The sequence below is a fragment of the Molothrus ater genome, chromosome 7 (assembly GCF_012460135.2).
Source record: "Molothrus ater isolate BHLD 08-10-18 breed brown headed cowbird chromosome 7, BPBGC_Mater_1.1, whole genome shotgun sequence".
Taxonomy (NCBI): domain Eukaryota; kingdom Metazoa; phylum Chordata; class Aves; order Passeriformes; family Icteridae; genus Molothrus; species Molothrus ater.
Genome location: NC_050484.2, coordinates 2626264 through 2647299, shown reverse-complemented (window position 1 = coordinate 2647299; position 21036 = coordinate 2626264). Strand labels below are relative to the sequence as shown.

At 41.2% G+C, this 21036-nt stretch overlaps 1 protein-coding gene across 1 annotated transcript in view; it reads left to right on the top strand.

The window, feature by feature from the left end:
• Positions 1 to 21036, top strand: part of UBE2F (ubiquitin conjugating enzyme E2 F (putative)) — a 61396-nt gene that overhangs the window by 19449 nt on the left and 20911 nt on the right. Inside the window, exons 6-9 of the mRNA XM_036386874.2 lie at positions 3151 to 3221; positions 7607 to 7664; positions 17728 to 17760; positions 19972 to 20034. Coding sequence (XP_036242767.1) covers positions 3151 to 3221; positions 7607 to 7664; positions 17728 to 17760; positions 19972 to 20034 — 225 coding nt within the window. The remainder of the gene's footprint in view (positions 1 to 3150; positions 3222 to 7606; positions 7665 to 17727; positions 17761 to 19971; positions 20035 to 21036) is intronic.

Below are 21036 nucleotides of genomic sequence, written 5' to 3'. Positions count from 1 at the left end.
TCTAAGTGTGAAATAAGTGGACCAAAAGGTAAAAAATTCTGTAATTTTTCTCACATTCTTCTGCTTTGGTGTCTTACTTTGGTGTTGGTAGTTCAGAGTTCTTGCAGAGAGGCTGAGGAATGTGTAGGGGAGGATCCTGGAGAAGAGTTTCAGGGAAGATCTTTGGTTCCTGTTCAGCTGAGCCTAAATCCAGCATTATCTGTGTGTAGTAGTGGCAGTCACAGCTTGGTAGTGTTTGCAGCTGTGTGGGTTTGGTTGTGGCATGTTTGAAGTTCCCCTTAACTTTACCAAAGAATTTGATACTGTGGCAGAGGTCACCCTTAATAACTTCTGTGTATTCATTTTATTTCCTCTGATTTTTGTATTCCAGTTGTTCACCCAAACAACACTGCTGCAGGAAAGTGTTTGATCTGAGTTTTTTGATTCTCAGTTTCCATAACTATAAAGTGTCTGGTTTGTTATTGTTCCCTGCTCAACACGGGCAGGAAAATCTACAGCAAGTGTTAATTAAATATTTTTAAATTTGAGCACCTCTTATCCAATACAAAAATAAAAAGTTTTGAAACAATGCAGGAGGTTGAATGTTGGATTGTGGTCAGGTTATTAATGCAGTATTAATCCAAATATTGAGGGAATTATGCTGAGCTGTGGTTGGTTTCCTGCCAGGCAGAATGGGACTGACAGTTTTCTCCTGTTTTCAGGAGGGCTCTGCAGACCTGCCAGGGCTCTCAGCCCACAGGCAAGGCTGGGACACACACCTGCACTGGCCAAAGGAATGGATCTGTGGAATTGTGGTGTAGTGGAGGAGCATAAACTAAATAAAGAGGAACAATTTGCAAGATCTGGTATTGTGGCCTGCAGCCAAAGCTCTCAGTGCTTTGCTGGGTGTAGTGTTCAGTTTCAGCCAGTCTGAGCAGTTCTGCAGAAACTGCTGCTGGAAAGTGGCAGGAAATATCTCAGGGCTGGAGTGTAGTTCACCCCCAGGAACTTGTATCCTCTCTAGGGGAAACCTGTGTCCCTCTGCTGTCCTTCCTCCTGGGTAAAATGGTTTTTTACAAACTGTCAACAGAGGAGCTGCAGTTGCAGGCTGGTTTAACAGAATGGTTTAGCTTTGCGATTAGCTGGTGTCCAGAGAAGACTTTTCAAATACCTTTGGTTCCAGATTTCTCTCAGGAGCCACATTCCTTCTCCAGGTAAATTTATTCACTAGTGGAGAGATCAAATTAAGTACCTAAGCAATATATAATGAGAAAAAGATACAAGATCTGTTGGTACACCTGTCTCTTTAGAGTGCTGATTTATCAAGAACCAAAACTGCTCATTTTAAATAAAGCATGCCAGAGCAGAAGTGGCTGCTTGAAAATGGAGGAGGAAGTGAATGTGGTCACTGCTGTGCCCCCCAGCTGAGGCTGCATCTACCTGAGGAGTTTGAGCAGGGAAATGAATGGATTTGGGGAGCTCTCTTGTGCAGAATTTCACAGAACATCATCCTGAGGAAATCTCTGGACCTGCTGGTCCAGGGAGGGTTCAAAAATGACTTGGAAGAAGTTCCAAGGTGAGGTTTTCTCTGAAGATGAATTTTAAGGTGGTGCTGCAGTTGTCCTGTGTGTCTAAAAGTGAAAAAGGAGAGAGAAAAACCTCTGTCTTACTGTCAGGAGTGGGTTTTTCTAACTTAGAGCAGTGAAAATCACTTTGAAAGGATAAAGGAATTCTTTTGTTTCCAGAGTACAAAAAAAGAGACACCAGTTAATTCACTGTGTGGATTTGGGGATTTTTTTGAAAGAGTTTCCATAAATCTTTTTTTTGACTCATCAATACATTCCCTGTTTGAAGGTGCATATGGTAGAAATTTACTCTTTTATCTTGATCTAATGGCATGGAATAAATTCTGCTGCTTTGCCTTGCTTGAGAACTAGACACCATCTTTCAAAACAATGTGAAGTGTAGCTAATGAAAAGCTTGTGTTGTTAGAAAACTTCTGAGGTGTTTTGGAGGTTAAAAAGATTGAGGCTGTTTTCTGTGAGCCACTTAATGACTGATGTTCCTTGAGTTATTGCACAGAAATGAAGTGGAGGAAAGGCAAAATCTGCATTATCAATCCCAGATTTGTTGAGCTGATCAGTGGTTTTTTTTTCTAGAACATGTTCTTTTAGGTCTGTTTTTGGGGTCTCAGTGCCATGCGTATTTTCTTACCTCTTCCAAGGAGTCTTAATTTAAAAAGTTTCTTAAAAAAAGTAATTGGGAAGTTGGGAACAAAATGAGATAAACCACATGATGCTGCCATACAAATGCAGCTCTTGGAGCTGTTTTGCCTCTTGATTGAAGACATCCTTGGAAAAAGTGGAGGGAGAGATGACTCCACATTTATAATCTGGGATTTAATTGAAGTTCTGCAAGGTGCTGGTGTGAGCTGATGGATTCCAGGACACTTCCCATCAGAAATAATCTGCCTGATTGAAAGCTGCACGTCCTAATGGCGAGAGCAGGGATGCAGCAACGTGCTGTTGCTAAGCTACTGACATTTTTATGTCCCACTCTTTATTTACTTCACAAAACTAGAGCAAAGGAGACTGTACTTGAAAAATCTGTACTTCAGAACCCCACTATGACACTCAGAAGTTTGGTGATCTTGCCTGTGGCTTTTCATTTTAGTGCCTCAAATTCAGCTGTTCAGTTTTGAACGGGAGGGTCTGTATTTAAAATAAGCTATTTATTTTTTATTATTTATTTATTTATTTTTATTATTAGTTATTTATTATTTATTATTAGTTATTTTGTTATCTTTGCATCCTCTTCTGTTTTTTTTTAACAAATCCCTGATTTGGACAAGCCTTGGTGAAGTTTTTTGGCTGAAATTATTGTCTTAACAGTTAAGTATGAAGAAGCTGAATGACTTTAGAGTGTTCTCCATGAAGGAAGGCTTTCTTAAATTTTCTTTTTTCTAAGGAAAATCCTAATACCAGCCTGGTTTTTATGAAGAGTTGAGAAAAGCTAAAAGGGCAGGGAAGTCTATTTTGACTCTTGTAGATGATGCATTGTTACCCTAAACATACAAATCCATACAAATCTATTTGCCTTTTTCTGTTTTATGAGTTATAACAGGCTTTTATCTTAAAGGATAACACAGTAATTTGTTTTCTCTCCTGGCAGCCTCCAAAGGTAAAATGTTTGACAAGAATCTGGCACCCAAACATTACAGAGACAGGAGAAATCTGCCTAAGGTAGGAACAACATTCTGTTGGAGTTTTTTAACCTTAGAGGTTTCTCTGTTGGATAAAATATTGGATGTAACTGTCCTGACAGTATTTTTTTGTGCTGATTCTGCATTTCACTTTTAGGAGCATGAAAACCTACTGAAAGTCTCATTCTTGCTGTGTTGTAGGACCATGGAGAGCCTGGGTTTTCAGGTTCAGAGTTAGTACTTTGTTTTACTTGTAGACAAAAAATGAGGTAAAAATATCAACTCTATCCTAAACAAAATGTATTTGGTTTTTTTTCTTCCCTGCCTCATTACTGAATCATCCTCAAGCCCTGAGGGAGGCTTTACCATTTAATGCCAAGCGTGTTAAGAGCTTGAAAATTCTTTTTATTTCAAAAAGGAAGGAAAAGTGTTCCTTAAACTTTGACAGTAATTTTTCTTTGTTTGTTAATTACAATATTTAATATCCAGTGATAAGACCCATGTGCCAGTTATAGCAAAGCAGGTTTGAGGTCAGGATAAGTCAGGATATGAAACCTGAAAGCTTTACTTTGCAAGAGAGGCTTCTCTTGCCTGGGTGGTTTTCCTTGATAGTAAATGTTTCCTCTTCCAAATGAATTTGTGAAACTTTGCAATTTCATCCTCAACACCTGATGGTGAAATTGGCCAGAAACCAAACAGAAACAGAAGTGAGAAGCTTGCCTGTCATTTTTCAAGTTAATAGCACACAGAAGAAAAAGCAGATGAAGCAGAAGCAAAGCCCATAAGTGAGATTGAAAGCTGCTCTGAAAATCCTGCATGCTTGTCACCATGTGTAGCAAATCAGTGCTTAAAGAGAAGCTGAATTTTTCCTCTAGATGGAAGAATCATTTTAGTGCTGTGTTGAAAGTCCTGCTGAAAATGAAGTTTTTTATTGCCCTTCCTAGGCAGGTCAGGCTCATCAGCATTAAGAAATTTAAATGTTCTGAGTGCAGGTAAAGGAGTGAGCAGGTGAGGTGTTTGTATAAATACCAGGCACCAAACCAGAGCTGGAGCTCCAGCTACAGCACAGCATCTTCTGTAAAGAAGTAAAGCCTCACATTCATAACATCCAGAGTGGTTGGGCTTGGAAAGGACTTTAAAACTCATCCCATTCCCCCCCTGCCTTGGGTAGGGACACTTTCCAGCAGAGCAGGCTGCTCCAAAACCCATCCAGCCTGGCCTGGAGCACTTCCAGGAACGGGGCAGCCACAGCTTTTCCATCTCTGGAAATTATTTTAATTATAAGAGATGAATGTGGTGATTGGAGCATCATAATTCTAATGAAGTGGAGGCATTCTTTCGGCATCTGCTCTGAAACACTTTGGACTGTCAGATACCTCTACATATCAAACCCTGGAAATGTCTGGCATTCTATGGAAAAACTAAAATAACTAAATTGCTTTCTGCCTGTTAGAGAATGCATTCTATGTATAGTGTCTGCAATCAACTTACACAAGAGTCTTTGCATTAAAATAGCTTCAGTTATTTTTAAAAGCAGAAAATCATCTTCATCAGTGCTTTCCCCCCCATATAGCTCATGCTGTGGCATGTGTGGGTTGACAATCATCCCTAGATTGAAACATTCTAAACAGTTAACTTGTGGTCAAGTGTAGCAGTTCTGGGCAGGAAAAGTGGAGTTTTTCTGTGCTTTATGGACTGCAGTTACCCTGGGCCATAATTAATGACAGATCCTAGTTAGGTCTGGCCCATTCTGGGTATCACCTCCACTGCACATGTGGATAGAAAGGGGGTCAGTCTGATCTTCCCTTGCAGTAAATTGTTGTCACTTAAGCTGCAGCTTGGGTCAGCTGGAGCTTCAGAAGGTTTTACACTTGCTGCAATCACACAGTTCCCACTTTCAGGAGATGCTTTTTAAAAGATGTCTTAATTTAAAAAGCAAACAATTCCTCAGAGCTTTCTGCCATGCAGGAGTTACTCCCAGAATGAGGAGGTATTTGTTGAAATGAAAGCTGAGCAGCTGACTGGTCACATCAGGGGCTGTTTTGGGTACTGAAAGTTCAAAAGCAGTGATTGTGCACTCTGCCCATGGAACCCAGGCTGATGTATGATTTGTAATCATAAGCTGGGAGATCTCCTTAGATCTGGGGAAAGGTTCTGTTGAGGGGTTTAATGATCATTCCCAATCTGTAGAAGAAAGAAGGTGCTGCTCTAAAAACAAATCAGCAAATGAGGAGTGTGAAGCCAAAGGACACTTCTGTTCTGTGGTGGTGTTCGCAGGGGTCCCAGGATGAGGGAAGAGATGAGAATCTTGACTCCATGTTTCAGAAGGCTGATTTATTATTTTATGATATATATTATATTAAAAGAAAATTATCTACTAAAATTATAGTAAAGAATAGAAGAAAGGATTTCATCAGAAAGCAAGGAATGGAATGATAATAAAATCTTGTGACTGCTCACAGCCTCAAGACAGGTAACTGTCATTGGTCATCAAGTAAAAACAATTTCACATGCTGGGTAAACAGTTCTCCAAATCACATTGCAAAGCAGCAAAACATGGAGAAGCTGAAGCTTCTCAAGAGAAAAGAAAAATCCTAATGAGAGGATTTTTCAGAAAATATGTCTGTGACATGTGTGTTCCCTGCTTTCCTGCCAGAGTGCTCAGAGAGGTGCAGGTGTCTCCTCAGTCCTGGCTGTGGTGTCCCAGCTGGAGCTGTGCCAGGAGAGCTCTGAGGCCATGAGGCTTAGCTCATGCTCAGGTGCTCTGGCACTGAATATTTTCTGACTTTATTTAGTGTGTTCACTTCCCCCACACTTGGAATTTCCCAGTCAGGTGGATGGAAAGGCAAATGGAAGCGCTGCCACACAGTTTGATAAGGAACAGACAAAAAGCTTTTTTTGCTTTTGCATTATGGAGACAAACTGCAGCCACAAGATGTTATTCTGAACGTTGCACAAGTGGTAATGGCATATTTTATCATTTGAAAGGCACAGGAATGAGATGAGCAGCACACTTAAGGTGGAATGGGCTTGTCCAGGTTATCATCCTGCTCCTAGGATCTCTGCACTGAACAAGGATTGAATTTCCTTGCATATAAACTTGCCATGTTCATTAAATAACTACATAACCTGTATGGTCTAATCATCTACTGTAATTTAAAAATGACCTAATACATGTTAGCCTGGGAATTGCTAAAACCTTATAGTTAAACTATTTCACTTTAACCCTGTCATTTCAGCAGCAGAAGCTGCTGCTGGTGGGGAATTTCTGTGCTTTGCTATGGGAGTTGTTTTTGCTGACTCCTTACAGAGCAAGGTGTGATTGTGAAATGATCCTTCAAGGAGTTTCTTACATTGTTTTCATTCAGATTATTACTTTTCTGAGCAAGACTTCAGCTTATTTCTCACTTGTGCTCTGATCCCCAATATATGTCCTCCTCATAACTGCTGAGGTTCGGATCTGAAAGGTCCAGAAATGCCTGAACACCTCAATGGTTTCCACTTGCAAATTGGTCAGCAGCTTCACTGGGCTTGGTATGTACCATAATATGGTACATCTATACTGGATGTGTGCATCCAGGAAATTCTCTATTTTATATACTCATAGTCATATTGAAATTCAAGTTATATTTTCTAACATATATATTATTTTTATAAAATAATATCTAGAAATATAACACATATTTATTTTATAATATAATATATTTATTTATATATTTTATATAATATATATTTATATATTATATATTTTATATATGAGATATATATAGTTATATCCTATATAGATATAAATATATAAAAATAAATATATAAATATAAATATACAAGATATAAGTATATCTTATATATTTATATTTATATATTTTTATATATTTTTTATAAGGAAATTTTCTCTCCAGAGCAGACAGACTAAAACTCTCCCCGTTTCTTATCTTTACCTGTAGGAAGCTGAAGTCCTTTCACAGAATAGAGGATGATCCTCTCTTTGCTAATTAACTATCCCTCCACAAAACACCCTTTTTTGGATTGGTTTGTGCCAGTTTTGGTGAGAGATGGGTCACCCTGCAAGGCTGTCTCTTCACCTGAGATGAACATGTCCTAAAATGCATCAGGGATTAAATAAAGGGTTCGGTGTTGAGCCTGTCACAAGCATTTCTGTCACACTTGTGCTGCTGGAGGAGAATAATTCAGGTGTTTTGACAGAGGCTGGGCTCAGATGGGGAGTTCTGTAATGACAATGTGGAGAAGGTAATTTTAGGCAGACATCCCAACTCCAGGGGTTTAAAATTCCATTACCTGGATATAAATAGTGCAAGAATTAGATCTTATCTTGCAATTACTTCCTGATGGTTTCTGAGGAGTTTTCTGACAAAGACAATTGAAGCAGAAGTTGCTCTGTGTAATGTGTGTGTTTTTCTTTTCCAGTTTATTGAGAGAACACTCAATTGATGGCACTGGCTGGGCCCCAACTAGAACCTTAAAGGTACTGTTACCTTTTGGATGTGTCCTTCCAAATAAATACATCTTTAAAAACCCTTTCCTGGCCTTGCAAAGAATCAGCTCATGTGGTTTGCCCAAGAGGAGGTTTTTGTGGTGAGGTTTTTTTGTCTTTGGCTGCAGTGGAGCAGGTACAGTGCTGATTGTAGAAATGTTTGGGGAATTTTGGGGTGGCTGCACAAATCCTGCTCTGCTCCAAGGTTTTGGAGGTTGCTGTGACTCAGAGAACCCACACTCTGTAAGGTGTGCTGGTTTTCACCCTGGCAGCAAACACAAGAGCATCCTGTGTACAGCAATCCATAACCCCAGCAATTTCCATGGGATTGATACTCCTGACAAGACAAAATCAGTGCAGAGCCCTGAGCAGAGCAGGGCATTTATCTTCCTGTTGCTGTTCCCAGGAATGCTGCCAAAATTGTTTCTTGCAGAGCTTTAACAGCATTAGGTGGATAAAGGGTACACATCAGGTGTTTGTCTCTTTCAAAGAAAACAAATTGAAAATGACCTTTATCTGATGCTTGGTTTGCTCTTTGGCACTGTGAATGAGATTTGTGACTTTCTTCATCTGTAAAATCTCTGCTGAGGTGAGCATGTGACTTTCTGGAAGTAAAAATGAGTGTGTTGTTTTGTGGATTTTCTTAAGCACTCTTTCCCTATTGTTTTTCCATCAGTTAGTGTGATTTTGTTTTGCCCTTTGTTTCTGTTTTCACCTCAGGTTAAATCAAGTCACTGAGTAATTTAAGTTAACTAGTTCTGTTCCTGTCCCTGTATTTTCATTCAGAGAAAGTTTTAAGCTTAAAAATTAATACAAGTGGAGAAGAAACCCAAAAGACAAAAGCTTTTACTGTGGTTGTTGAAATGAAAGATTCAGCAAGAGAAAAAGAAGTAGTAGCTTAACTTCAAAAAGAGAAAAATCAGATATTCTCCTTGGATTTTTAAATTTTTGAACATTGAAGCACCACAGTCGTGAGCTCGCTTTTTACAGCTTTTCATCACCACAAGGGGAACAGGGAGAATTTGCACAGAAGCTCTGTGGGCAGGAATCCAGTCTTGGCCTGTTATGGACTTGAAAGTCAGTGTTTAACTTGTCAATAATATGAAATCAGCCTGGTTTTCTGGAGGAATAGCACCCCGCCCTGCCCAATAAAGCACTCTGAACTACTCCTAAAAATGAATTGAGAGTGAGCATGTGTCCTTCTGCCACAAAAACTCTTCCAAGGGCATTAGAGAAGCCATTCAAATAGAGAATACACATGAGAAGCCCAGTGCACAAACCAGCTGCATGTGTGGGGCTTGTGTGCTTAACCCTTTAGAAGGCTCAGATTTTTGGCTGTGTCTCATTTTGGAACCCTTGTGGTGACAGCAGAGCTCTTACATGTAAAATCCTTCAAAATCAACTGCTATGACCTTTTTAATATTTTTTAATTATCACATGAGTAGAAACATGAAAAAAATTGCTGAAATAAAAGTGAAAATCTGTTAAATTGTCTGGAAAACTTACCTGACAAAATGTATTTTTTTGCAGTGTAGAGGATTCTTTAGGGGGGGAAGACCTAACTCAGTTTTGTTTCCCAGCAGTGTTTTGCACTTGGTGTCATCTCATCCATGATTGAATTCTCCTCAGGTTACCAAGTGTTGAGCTTTATCTTTTTTTCCCTTCTTTGTGCTTGGGAAGACATTTCCATGGACCACTGTGAAGAGCAGCCTGTGTGTGAGAGAGGGAAATAAAGAATGTACTATTTCTGAATTCCTGCATGAGATGCTTTTTTGAAATCAGGTTCTGAGCAGAGTTGGGCTCTTACCCTGAAACAGGTTTAAAACATTACCCTGCCAGCCTGTCTATATATATATACACTTTTAAAATCACTTTCTTTTTATTCATAGAAACACTCCAGGATCCCAAACCCTTAGATAATTTCTGGTAGGGATTGGTCTCCAGGCTGTGGCTTGTGTGAGCACTGCTGCAGTGCTTCCCAGCTGATCTTTGTGTCATTTTCTACTCCTTTGTGATTTTTGTGTTCCTTCTGCTCCTTTGTAGCTAAACCTGAATTAGCAACAGGAGCTTATTTACCTTTCAGTCTCCATTCTGTCACATTCTGCATCATTTTATTGCACACTTTCCTCTCTTAAGCAGCTTATTCACAAAGCTGCAGTCAGACTGCTGCAGTTACTTTGGGCCCTGCTCAGAGTGTCTGAACTTGCTTTTCTCCTGTTTTTAGGTTTGATGGTCAAAATTAAAGTTTCCTAGGCAGAAAGCAGATAGATGGCTTTAATTCTGTTCTGTTCTCAGGGTTGTTTTAATGTCATTGGAAGTACCAGCTTTTAAATACCTGACATGACTTCACACAGTTGCTGTTTCTCTGCTTTGTACCTTTCAGTAATTTCAATTTCAAACTCCATAGTGCTTCAGTGACTTGTGTTAGTCCCCAACATGTGCCTCATTTGCTAGGATTATCACCTGCCTAGCTCAGTTAGTTCTCCTTAATACTCCTCAGTTTTCCTAAATGCTTGTTTTCATTTTGCTCTGCAAACATCTCAGGTGATTGATTTTAAGAACTGAACAGGTGGATGTGTATTTTAAATGCCTGACTGGTTCTAAAAGTCAGGCTCCTTCTGCAGTTACCTCTAACTAAATGCAGCTGGAAATGGGTTCATAAATCACTGCCTGATTGATGGACCTTAAAAATAATCAAAGCACACTTGGGCAACTCTGTGGAGGGCTGAGCATATGAACAGCAAAGCCGGTGTTTAAAAAGATATGATGGATGTTCACAGGGAATATTTGTCCTTTTTCTTCTTTTGGTAGCTGTGTTCTCACAGAGATCAGCTGGGCTCAGCTAGCTGGGCTGTTTTCTGGAGCCTTTCCATGTTTGTTAGGTGTTACGTGCAGTTCACTTTTTCACTGAGATAGCTCCAAGTGCTGGGTTTTGTCATTTTTGTGTTACTGCTCTCGGGAGAGCCAGGAGCAGGAAACATCCAGGTGATCTTAAACTACAGATCTGCAGACAGATTTTCATGCCCCCCCCCAGGAAACCACTGTTTTCTCAGGAATTTCTCTCCCATAACTCCAGATCCTGGGCTAATAAATATCTGTCTGTGCTATTAGATTACCTGATCTAAAAGGAATTAAGACTCATTTCCACTAAACTATTGCTACTTGGAGTTGATCCTTAGGAGCCTTGCTTATTTAATTAATGTTTTAATACTAAATGGCAGCATTTTGTCCTGTTTGCTTCACTGGTTCTGCTGTTGTCTTCAGGCACTGGAATGACTTCATTTGGAATTATTCAAATATCAAACTCATCTCTTGGAGAAATAAATCAGAGGGTCCTGACTTCATTTTCCCAGTTTACCTCAATATTTAAGCATCAACCTGAGGAGTTTTGAAAGTACAAAAGTTTCACCTATCATCTCAAGGAAAATAGATGGTCTGCTGTCAAAATCATCTGTAATTAGTGTAGAGGAGCATTTGGAACAGACAGTAAAGTAACTGTCACTGTCTTGAGCATGAAGGGAAAAAAGAAACCTGCATGCTTTATGTTACATTAATTCTTGTTGCTCAGGCTGTTTTTCTCAACATTATGATAAGATTGTACAGCTATTGATTTATTCAAATCCTCTTTTGGAGTTGGTCTTTTTATGTGTCTTCCTCACCTCTAAAAATTGAATAAGCTCTAGATAACAACTTCAGACCCAGTATTTTGAAAAAAGAAGCTATGAACTGCTGAAGACAATCTTCTGTGCAGATCTGGCATTCAGTTTTTTTCTTGAAATAAGCTTCAGGAAATATTTTTCCAAAGAGATATTGTGTTGTATTTTGACTTCATTATAAATTGGCTTTATCAGTTTTGTAAGAGGTGATTTATTTCTCTCTCCTCCATACACGCCCAAGCTGGTGAAAATATAGAGCTGAGTGTCTTCTAATAGTTCTTGCTTCAGAAATGCTTAGTAAAATTTTTATTTTCTCTCTTTAATGTCCCCTGGCAAAGCCAAATCTTTGGTGTAGGTGCAGTAGCTGTTATTATGGGCATGTGAGTGAGGTGAGCTGAGATACCTCAGTAATTGTAATTAACCCATGCTTGTTCTCCCCAAACTGCTGATTTCTGAATATTCAATTTAATGCACTGAGCAGAGTGGTCTCCAGAGGGTGATGGCTTCAGTGCTGAGATCACTGTGGTGTAGTTCATGAAGAAGTTACAGAGAATTCCCCAGGGAACAATTTCCCCAGGATTATCCACTTGTCCTGCAGTAGCCACGGGGACAGGGGTCAAGGAGTCAGTGACAGAGTGAGGGATGGGAGAGGAGTGCTCTGCTTGCTTGGCACCTCCCAGCTCCTCTGCTCTGGGACAGCACATTGGTCCTGTTTGCCTTCCCCTCCTATATTTCAGTACAAAAGGAATGCTTTTGCAGCCTTTCTCCTGGTTTTGTGTTTGCTAACTGGAGCAGTTTGTGCCTTTTAGGTTACCCAGAGCCCTGTGGGGAGCTGCTGCTGTGTTTGGGTGGGAAGCACAGGCAGGGATGACAGACACATGACAGCTGAGGTGGCTTTTGCGGGTGGCTGAAGAAAGGTGGCATTCACTTTATCACCTTTTTCTAGGTGGAAACAATAATTTTCAACTTTTGCAAGATGAGAGAGGAGCAGGAGAGGACATATAAAAAGAGAATTTATTTGGGAGATGACAGCTTAGGAGAGAAGAAGCTTTTTCATAAGCTAAAAAGTGCCTATGTCACTGGAAGGAAAATTTTTGTTTTTGATCCCCAGCACCAGTGATTAGTTGGTAGGGTGGGATGCAGTGTGCTTGGCTTTTTAGGCTGCAGTGAAGAGAGGAAGAATCTGGGCTTGTTTTTAAGAGATGGTGGAAGAAGGAAAAGGAAGAGGAAAACCACCTTGAGGTAGTGAATAGGCAGACAGGACAGCAGAGAGCTGCCCCAGGAGCTGGCCTGGACTAGAGCATACTGGACTTCAGAGTGGCATTTCCAGCCCTTTTTAAAACAAACCAAAAAAAATTGCCTCAGACATGGGCTAGTATAAATGACTGCTGCTCCTTTTGTTCATCTGACTGGGTTAAATTGTTTGTTTATAAAGAATTGTTTAGCAATGAGCTTTGTTTTGTTCTGTCTGTAGATCAGAAATGCTTCTTGGACCCCTTAAGGGAATTTCTTTGATTGGAAGTTTGTTAGGTGCTTTTGTCTGGTTTGCTCTCTTCTTAAATTAATGTATTAAATATACTTTGCCTGTTAAAGGAAAATTTTAATTTAATCTTAATTAATTCCATACCTAAAAAACAGTGAGGTAAACTGGAAAATTTTAATTTAATCCTATTTTGCAATTTCCATGTTTGCTTTCACTCTCCAGAAGTGGTTGTGGTTGTCTTTCTGAGCCCCATGTGTGGCATGGTTTCAGTGGCATTGCTTTTGTGAAGTGGCTCTGAGAACTGTCCCTTGGCAAGATCAGTGACTCAGTTAAGACCTCCTAGAAATGCAAAGCTTTGAGACTCCCTGGCCTCAGGAGAGGCCGTTTCAAAAGCTGCATTGAGGATTTTGAGGATTCTTGAACTTCAGACACTGCTGCAGCAGCAGGTTTTTTCTGCTCGTTTGGCATGCTGTAAATAAATCTGTGGGCAAGGGTTTAGTGTAACTTTTCACTCAGATGCAGCACAGAAATAGTGCAGAATGAAAAGGGACAATTCTAAAGGGGTGTTTACAGCAGTCTGTTGGACTTCTGACTTCCCTGTGTTGACTGACTTCCCCATGCTCCAGCCCAGGGTGGTGGCAGTGCCATGGAGCAGAGTGTGCTTCCCTCATTATTCCATGTTCCCCTCACCCACTGTGGACTTAACCAGGTACTGCAGTGCTTGGGCACCCCAGTTCTTCATTTCAAACACCATCATTGGCTACTCTGAACTAACAATAAATGTAAATTAAACCCACTTGCATATCCCAGACCTGCCTTGGACTCCCAAAGGCATCTGAGCTGATGGGAAACCTCTGGGACACCACCCAGGGAACAACACTGACAGAGTCAGAGCCCAACCTGACACCCTGTGGATCAGGGTGTTGGTGGCAGTCCCATTGGAAATGTGGCTGCAGCCCTCCTGCAGTGTCAGGGCTGGTTCTGCTGGAGCAGGGATCTGACAGAACCTCAGTAGAAGAGGCAGCTGCTGTTCCTCTGGGAAATCCAGTGGAGAAGCTGTGCTGGTGTCTCCAAAACCTCTGGATTATATCCAGGTAGGAATGTTTGGCTCCTCCCCCTGGGCTCACCTCTCCCAATGGGATGCTGTAGCTCTTATCAGCCATGCAGTGACATTCATTAGTCTCTTATCAGCAGGTGTCCTCCCAGCGGGAGGGGTGTTTGTGATCACTCAGAGAGAGATAAGGCAAACTGCCCACTTATCAAAAGACAACTGCCATACAGATGGTAATGGAAAACATCTCGCCTTGCAATCTGGAACACCAGGCTGCAGGTCCAGCACAAAAAGCAGGTTTGGGCCAAAAGCAGAGGCTCTCAGCTTTGCTCTGTGGCTGCCCCTCAGCAGTGTCCTCTGCAAGTTTGATGTTAAACCCAGAGAAGTCTGAGAACAGCAGCTTTGTAAAGAAAACAGCTTTGTCAGGTGCAGATGTGTGATCTTGTACAAGTGGGATCTCACTGGAGTGCAGCACTGTCAAGGTGTGCACCATGAACATTCTCTGCTCCTCCCTGTGAAGATCATCTTTAAAAACTCCTGCACATGGGCTTAATTTAGTTTTCAGGCTATTTAAGCCACAAGTTCAGTAAATATTTGAAGCCAAGCCTGATGCTTTATTATACTGAAGGAGAACAGAAGTTTTTGAGCTGTTAAATCTGACAAGATCTTCAGGGGCTTGCACAATCTTTTGGCTCTTTAGTTAGACCCAAAGCAAGCATCAAGGCTGGGCTTATCTGCCTGCAGCCAGCAGCTCTGCTGAAGTCAGCAGTGCAGAGTGATTTCTACAGTTCAACAATGTTGAGCTTTTCAGATAGCAAATACTTGCTTCACTTTTGCTCATCTGTTCCATCCCACTTCCCTTTCTCAATATCCTAGGCTTCAATCCAGCCTAGCCTCAAGCTCATTACAAAAAGCAATTGTCCTCTGGTGGTAATTTAGCATTATTTTCTTATGGAGCCATGCAAGGGTATAAAAGGAATCTAGGAAATCATAAAACTGGAATAGATGGAAACATCAAAAATGGTATTAAGACTTTCACAGGTAAATTATTCAGTAATAATAGTAATCCTGTTATGCTTTTTGATGGCTAGAATGGCAGTGGAGATGTACAGCATTCTGACAGCTTGTGCCTGTACAAAGGTTTTTGTTGGTTTTTTTTTTGTTTGCTGTTTCTTTTTTATTTTTAATAGAACTCTCTAAAACCAACTCAAGTGAGTCAAGGACCCCAAAGCTTTAAAACCAGGGTTCAACAAATAAGAATTTGGGAACAATTGATTATATAACATGAAAATAGGATATCACATCTCCTTTTTGAGCTGCAGCATTTGCCTGTGTGAGGCATTGGAGCTTGTCTTGGACAAGGAGGAGTTTTGTCTGGAGAGAGCTCTGCTGGTGTCTGGGGAACTTCTGGCAGAGCAGGGGGTTCAGCACTGCTCAGGGTAAGGAGAAAATGAGCTCTTGAGGGTTTTAGAAGGCACTGTCTTGCTCCTGGTTTGTTCCTTCTCTGCCATGCTGGTGCTGTGGACAGTTTGTAACCCTGGGGATGCAGGTTTGGCATTCAGGAGTTAGAAATGGCCAGGCCGCAGAGTACTCAGGTGGCCTTGTACCTGTCCAGGGTGGTTTTAATGCTCAGTGTTGTGGTTCTGCAGCTGCAGCCTGCTGTTCCATGGTGTAGGTAGAAGGCAACTTCTAAAAATGTCATTTTGTCCTGTAACTCTGCCTCCCTGAAGGACAGAACAGCCTTGGAGGGCAGCAGTGGAACGGGCTCCTGACCTTTGGGGGCTTTGGGGTTGCCCAGAGCTACTGAGCACTCTCTTATCCCTGGATGTGGGAGAATCAAGTGGAAATGGAGACCTTCCTGCCTTTTGCTGCTCTCCATGCCAACAAATTTTCCTTCAATCTGTGACTTTGGCACATCACTGCATTGTACTAATAATTTCCCCCTAGGATTAATACAGGTGTCCTTAACACCATGCTCTGCTGCCCCCTGCTATGCCTGGTGTCTGTTCCAGCAGTTGAACAAGCACAGAGGCTTAAATAAAGTGTGAAACAACGATTTCCATCCCTTCTTTGAAATAATTGAATAATAAAACAATTAAAATTGAAATGTTCATTTTTTTCCTGCTTGCCAGGGAACTGGCAGAGCTGTTCTTTGGGAGTGAGGGTGACTGCTCAGCACTAGAATCTTAAAATTTCCAGATAACTGGAATTAAATGTCTGGGTCACCCCTTTTGTGCAGTTCATGTGTCTCTGCTGCCACGTTTGAAAGTTGCTGTCTTTGCCACATTTGAGAAGGTGCTGAGGCTGGAAAGGCTGGCAGTGCCAGCCCTGCTGGCAGATTGATGTTTTCAAAGCTGTCTAGGTTTGAAAAGCCAGGTGTCTGCTGAGGAAGGCAGGAGCCTCCCCTAAAATTGAAAACGTAAACCCCCTCCCTCCAAATTGCTATAAATTTTAAATTAAGGGGCTCTCAGGCAAAATATGGGAGCAGGAATAACAGTTCTTTACTAAGGAAGAAAATAAAAAGATAAATAAACAATGCAGTAAACTAAAACAACACTGCCAGAATCAGAACTCAACCTGACACCCTGTTGGTAGCAGTTCATTTGGAAATGTAGCTGCAGCCCTCCTGGAGTGTCAGGGGTGGTTCTGCTGGAGCAGGGATCCTGTAGAAATCCAATGGTAATTGTGGCTGCAGCCCTCCTGGAGTGTCAGGGGTGGTTCTGCTGGAGCAGGGATCCTGTAGAAATCCAATGGGAATTGTGGCTGCAGCCCTCCTGCAGTGTCAGGGGTGGCTCTGCTGGAGCAGGGATCCTGTAGAAAGGTGCAGTCTCTTCCTCTGAAGATCCAGGGGAAGAAGAGGCAGCTGCTGTTCCTCTGGGAATCCAGTGCAGAAGCTGTGCTGGTGTTCCAGAATCTCCAGATTATATCCAGGTAGGAATGCTTGGCTCCTCCCTCTGGGCTCCCATCTCCCAGTGGGATGCTGTAGTTCTTATCAGCCATGCAGTGACATTCAACTGGCTGTTATCAGCAGGTGTTGTGGAAGAGATAAGGAAAACTTAGCAGAAGACAGCTGCCATCCAGATGGCAAAATTGAACCCAGTTTGCCTGGCAATCCAGGCCAAAAGCAGCTAAACTGAGTGGGCTGTCTGTGCAGGAGCAGAGGGAAATGGGATGGTGAGAGGCTGTGGAATGCTGACCTTGTTTCTTGTTCATTAGGGCATAATTGGACAGTGTCCTTCAGGGATATGGATTTCTGTGCTGCACACCCTCAGCACAGGGCCCAGAACAGGAAACAAGCTCACATACACTCATTTATTGAAGTTCTTTGCTGTGCATAGGAAGTTTGGTACTTTGAGGCTTTATTTTTATTGTAAATTTGCATTTTAGCTGTGGAATGACTTGAGACATATGTTTATGTAAGAGTGGTATTTCTCTGAACTCCTACTACAGCTCACCCTCTTTTCTCTAAAATGTTGACAGTTTCAAGAATTTGTTTGACCCCTCTTTATTTAAGAATATATTGCTGAATTAACTTTCATTACCCACCCTTTAAGCAGTGCAGTTTTCAGCTGGTGGCAAATCCTAAGGTATCACTCCTCTCCTTGAATGGAGGAGCAACAGGAATACACACAGAAAACTCTGACCTTCTGTTTGAATATGCAGTATTTGGTTTCTGCTGACTTCTAGATATCAAGTGGCCATGAAATGGGAAAGCCTTTTCAGCATTTTGATTTAAATTAGTCATACATTACTTCTAATCTAGATTGTTTCCAGTTATTTCATGGATTAATAAAAAAATTAAGTTTGTTAACACATTCAAAACTCCTGAAATGCCTGTCTAACTAACTGTGTTTTTCTTTGCAGGATATTGTCTGGGGGTTAAACTCTTTATTTACTGTAAGTAAAAGAATATTTTGCATGTCCCCTTTTCTTTTTCCTGCCTGGTTTAGTTTCAGCATCACCTAATGGCAGCCCTGTGTGTTGCCTGTAAAAATTTAGGTCTTTATTTCCCTTGGCTTCAGTGGGTGTTGGATGAGTATGAAATCAGATTGTGCTTTTGTTTGTGGAACTCATCCAGAGTGTCTGAAATGCCAGATTTTGTACATAGATTTTACTTTGGTTAGAAATATTAGGGGATATTTTGGTAACAAATTGTTTGGGATCTTCCACACAGTGTGAAACTACTGCTGATTTGCAGGAAATAGAAATTTGTACTGCTCTGAGAAGGAATTGTGTTAGTAGTCTTTAAAAAAAACAACCTATTTAGGAATTAATGTCTGCCCTGCAGTCTCATTCCTTGTTTGCATAAAACCTGACTTGTCACAGAATTTATGTGATTTTATTCAGGGATCCCATTTCCTCCTGTGTTTTTTAAAGATTGCTGGGAGCAAAGAACCTGTAATTGCAGGAGCACCTTGAAAATGGAGGAGAGGGCAGGAAGCAATGGCTGCTTTTGCCCTAAAAGTGGAGAGAAGCTCTAAGTCTTTACAAAAGTTACCTTTTTTAGGGATTCCTTTCCTCAGCCATTGCTGCTGGGTGGGAAGGTCAGGAGGAAGCAAAGAGCAGCACTAACTTGGTGGCCCCATTTGTCATCTCCTCTGGAGGGACCACCCCACCCACTCCAGGGTGTAGAAGGAAGCTTAGATTTCCTGGCATCCAAAGTCTTGGTTGGTTTTTTCAACAATTTCTTTGGTAAATTGATGTAAAAGTTTGGAGAGTATTTGCCTTTCCAGCAAAAGTGAATTGCATTTCAGAGTCAGTCTCCTTGTGCATGCCAAGTGGAAGGAAGCAAAATCCTCAGGGGCAGAGCTGCAAAAAATAAAAATATTGGGCAAAGAGCTGCAGAGAGAGGTGGTCCTGCCTAGGAGACCATGGGGATTTGTCATGGCTGTGTCAGGAAAATACATCCACAAACACCAGAGGTTTATGTCCAAAAAGGAGACAGAAGAGTCCTTTTGCTTTATTCAAATAAAGGGAGAGGCCATGGGGTATTTCCCTTGGGGTCTCTCAGATTTTTGGAGCACACAGCCTCCTTTTTATCCCAATTTCCCAGCCACATTTCCCTCTCTCTTTGCCCAATGGCTGAGGTACTTGAGAGGTACAGACTTCCTGAAATGCCTGATACCGAAGATTTCCCTCTAATGTATAGCCCTCCTTTTTAATTTTTAATTCTCATGGAATTTAGGGTTTTCCCCCAGTGTTTCATTTATCTTTCAATCTCCAATTTAATTTATCAGCAAACTACAATTTGTTTGTAAAGGCAAATATATTTTTCCATTCATCAAGTGGAATCCTTCCCATTGTTTTTTTTATCTCTCAGTGCTGGTTTTATCTACCACTTGTGATTCAGTGTTATTTTTAATGCTCATTCCTCTTCTCCATTGTTTTTAACCCTAGACCCTTTCTCCTATCAAAGTTAATATTTGAGATTAAATTGGGAGGCTTGAGGTTTGTTAGGACTATTTGTGCTCCATGACCTCACATGTCCTTAGTTCTCAGGATCTTTGCTCTCTTTTACTTCTATTTCCACTATTTCCTCTATTTTCACTCCCCTGTTTTTTCCAGAGCACTCAAACTTCCCTGTCAGGCTCCAGGTCACTCAGAGAGTGAAATTGCTTCTTCACAGAGAGAGTGAAATTGCTTTTCTGTGGAGGTGGAATTAAGGAAACTCCCACTTTATCAGCACACTGTTCGCAGAAGTTTTTTTCAAGGTTTACTTTGCCCTCTAACAAAAATCAACAGGAATTGTGCCTCCTGAAAGTTTGACTGCTCTCTAAAATTTAATTTTCTGATGGAAATACTTTTACTTCCAGGGAGAAGTGCCATGGGCCCCACACCAGCAGGGCTTAAATGCCCTGATGCTGTTGCCACTTAATTGCTCTGTGATTTGGTTTCCAATTACCAAATTACTCATTTGCATTTACCTTTGGCACCGAGGCAGTGATTAAATGATGAAATGACGAAAAAAATGATGAAATGATAAAAAAAAATGATGAAATAAAACCTGCTGCCCTGTTTGCTTCATTCCATTTTCTTGTTCCTGAGGGCTTTGGGCTCCTGTTGATGCAGTGAGTGGGAGCCCCTCAGTGTTCTCTCTTTCTTTTCCAGGATCTTTTGAATTTTGACGATCCTTTGAATATTGAGGCTGCAGAGCATCATTTGCGTGACAAGGTGAGTCAGTGGTTTATTTAAGGCAGGTTGTTCCTAAAGAAGCACACATTCTGTACTCAGCACTTCCCAGCCAGTCCTCTTAGGGTGGTGGAGCTGCTGCTGGAGGTAGCTGAGTGACTCAGTGTATCAGCAGCCAGTTATTCAAACAAAAAGGGCTTTCTCTGGGAAAGCAAACTGCACACAGCAGAGTTAGTCACCATCTGCTGGGCTTGTGGGCCACAATGTGGTCACAGCCCCAAAATAGATGATCTTTCCCTTCTTGTGTCTGAGATTTCCCTCAAGTTGTGCATGTGCTGTGCAGCAGGCTGGTGGTGAGCTGGTTTGGCATGGAGACGTGGGTGACCTTTGCCTTAGAAGAGCTGTGAGAAGATCTCCTCTCTCTCTACCTCTTTCCAAAGGCAGCTCTTTTACTCTGAGCTATTCCATGTTGCATGTGTTTATAAAGCCAGGAGAAATCTGGGCAATTTAAAGAACAGGAGAAGTTTCTACTCCTGTTTTCTTTTTACTGATCCTAATATTCATGTATTATGGACTGGGCAAAGCAGAACATGGCCTGGTGAACATAAATGAGATGTACTGCTCACCTCTGAGCAAAAGTGCCAATTTCTCCTTTGTATCCATCTCCAAAATTCCATCATGTCATGGATGTATTCCTCAAGCACACAGAAGTCACACCTAGTATGTTCAAGACATCTTGTTCTAATTAAACTCTTCTGACACTTTTGTTGAAGTTAACCTTTAAGATTGCAGAAAGTTTCCAGGTAAGCAAGTGTTGATTTGAAGAGTTCATTGAAAGTACAGTCAGGCAGTGCACCTAATTTATCTCATTTTTTCAAGAGGAAATACCAGGATTCCAAGTTCATCTTTCCAGCTATTTTTTGATTAATGAGATCTTGTAGCTATTCTGGTATTCATCCATGTGTGCAGGGCTGAGATGAGAACATACAGCAAAGCTGGAAAAAATTACCTGCAAACCTCCTCTGGGAGAGAGGGGTCTTTGTG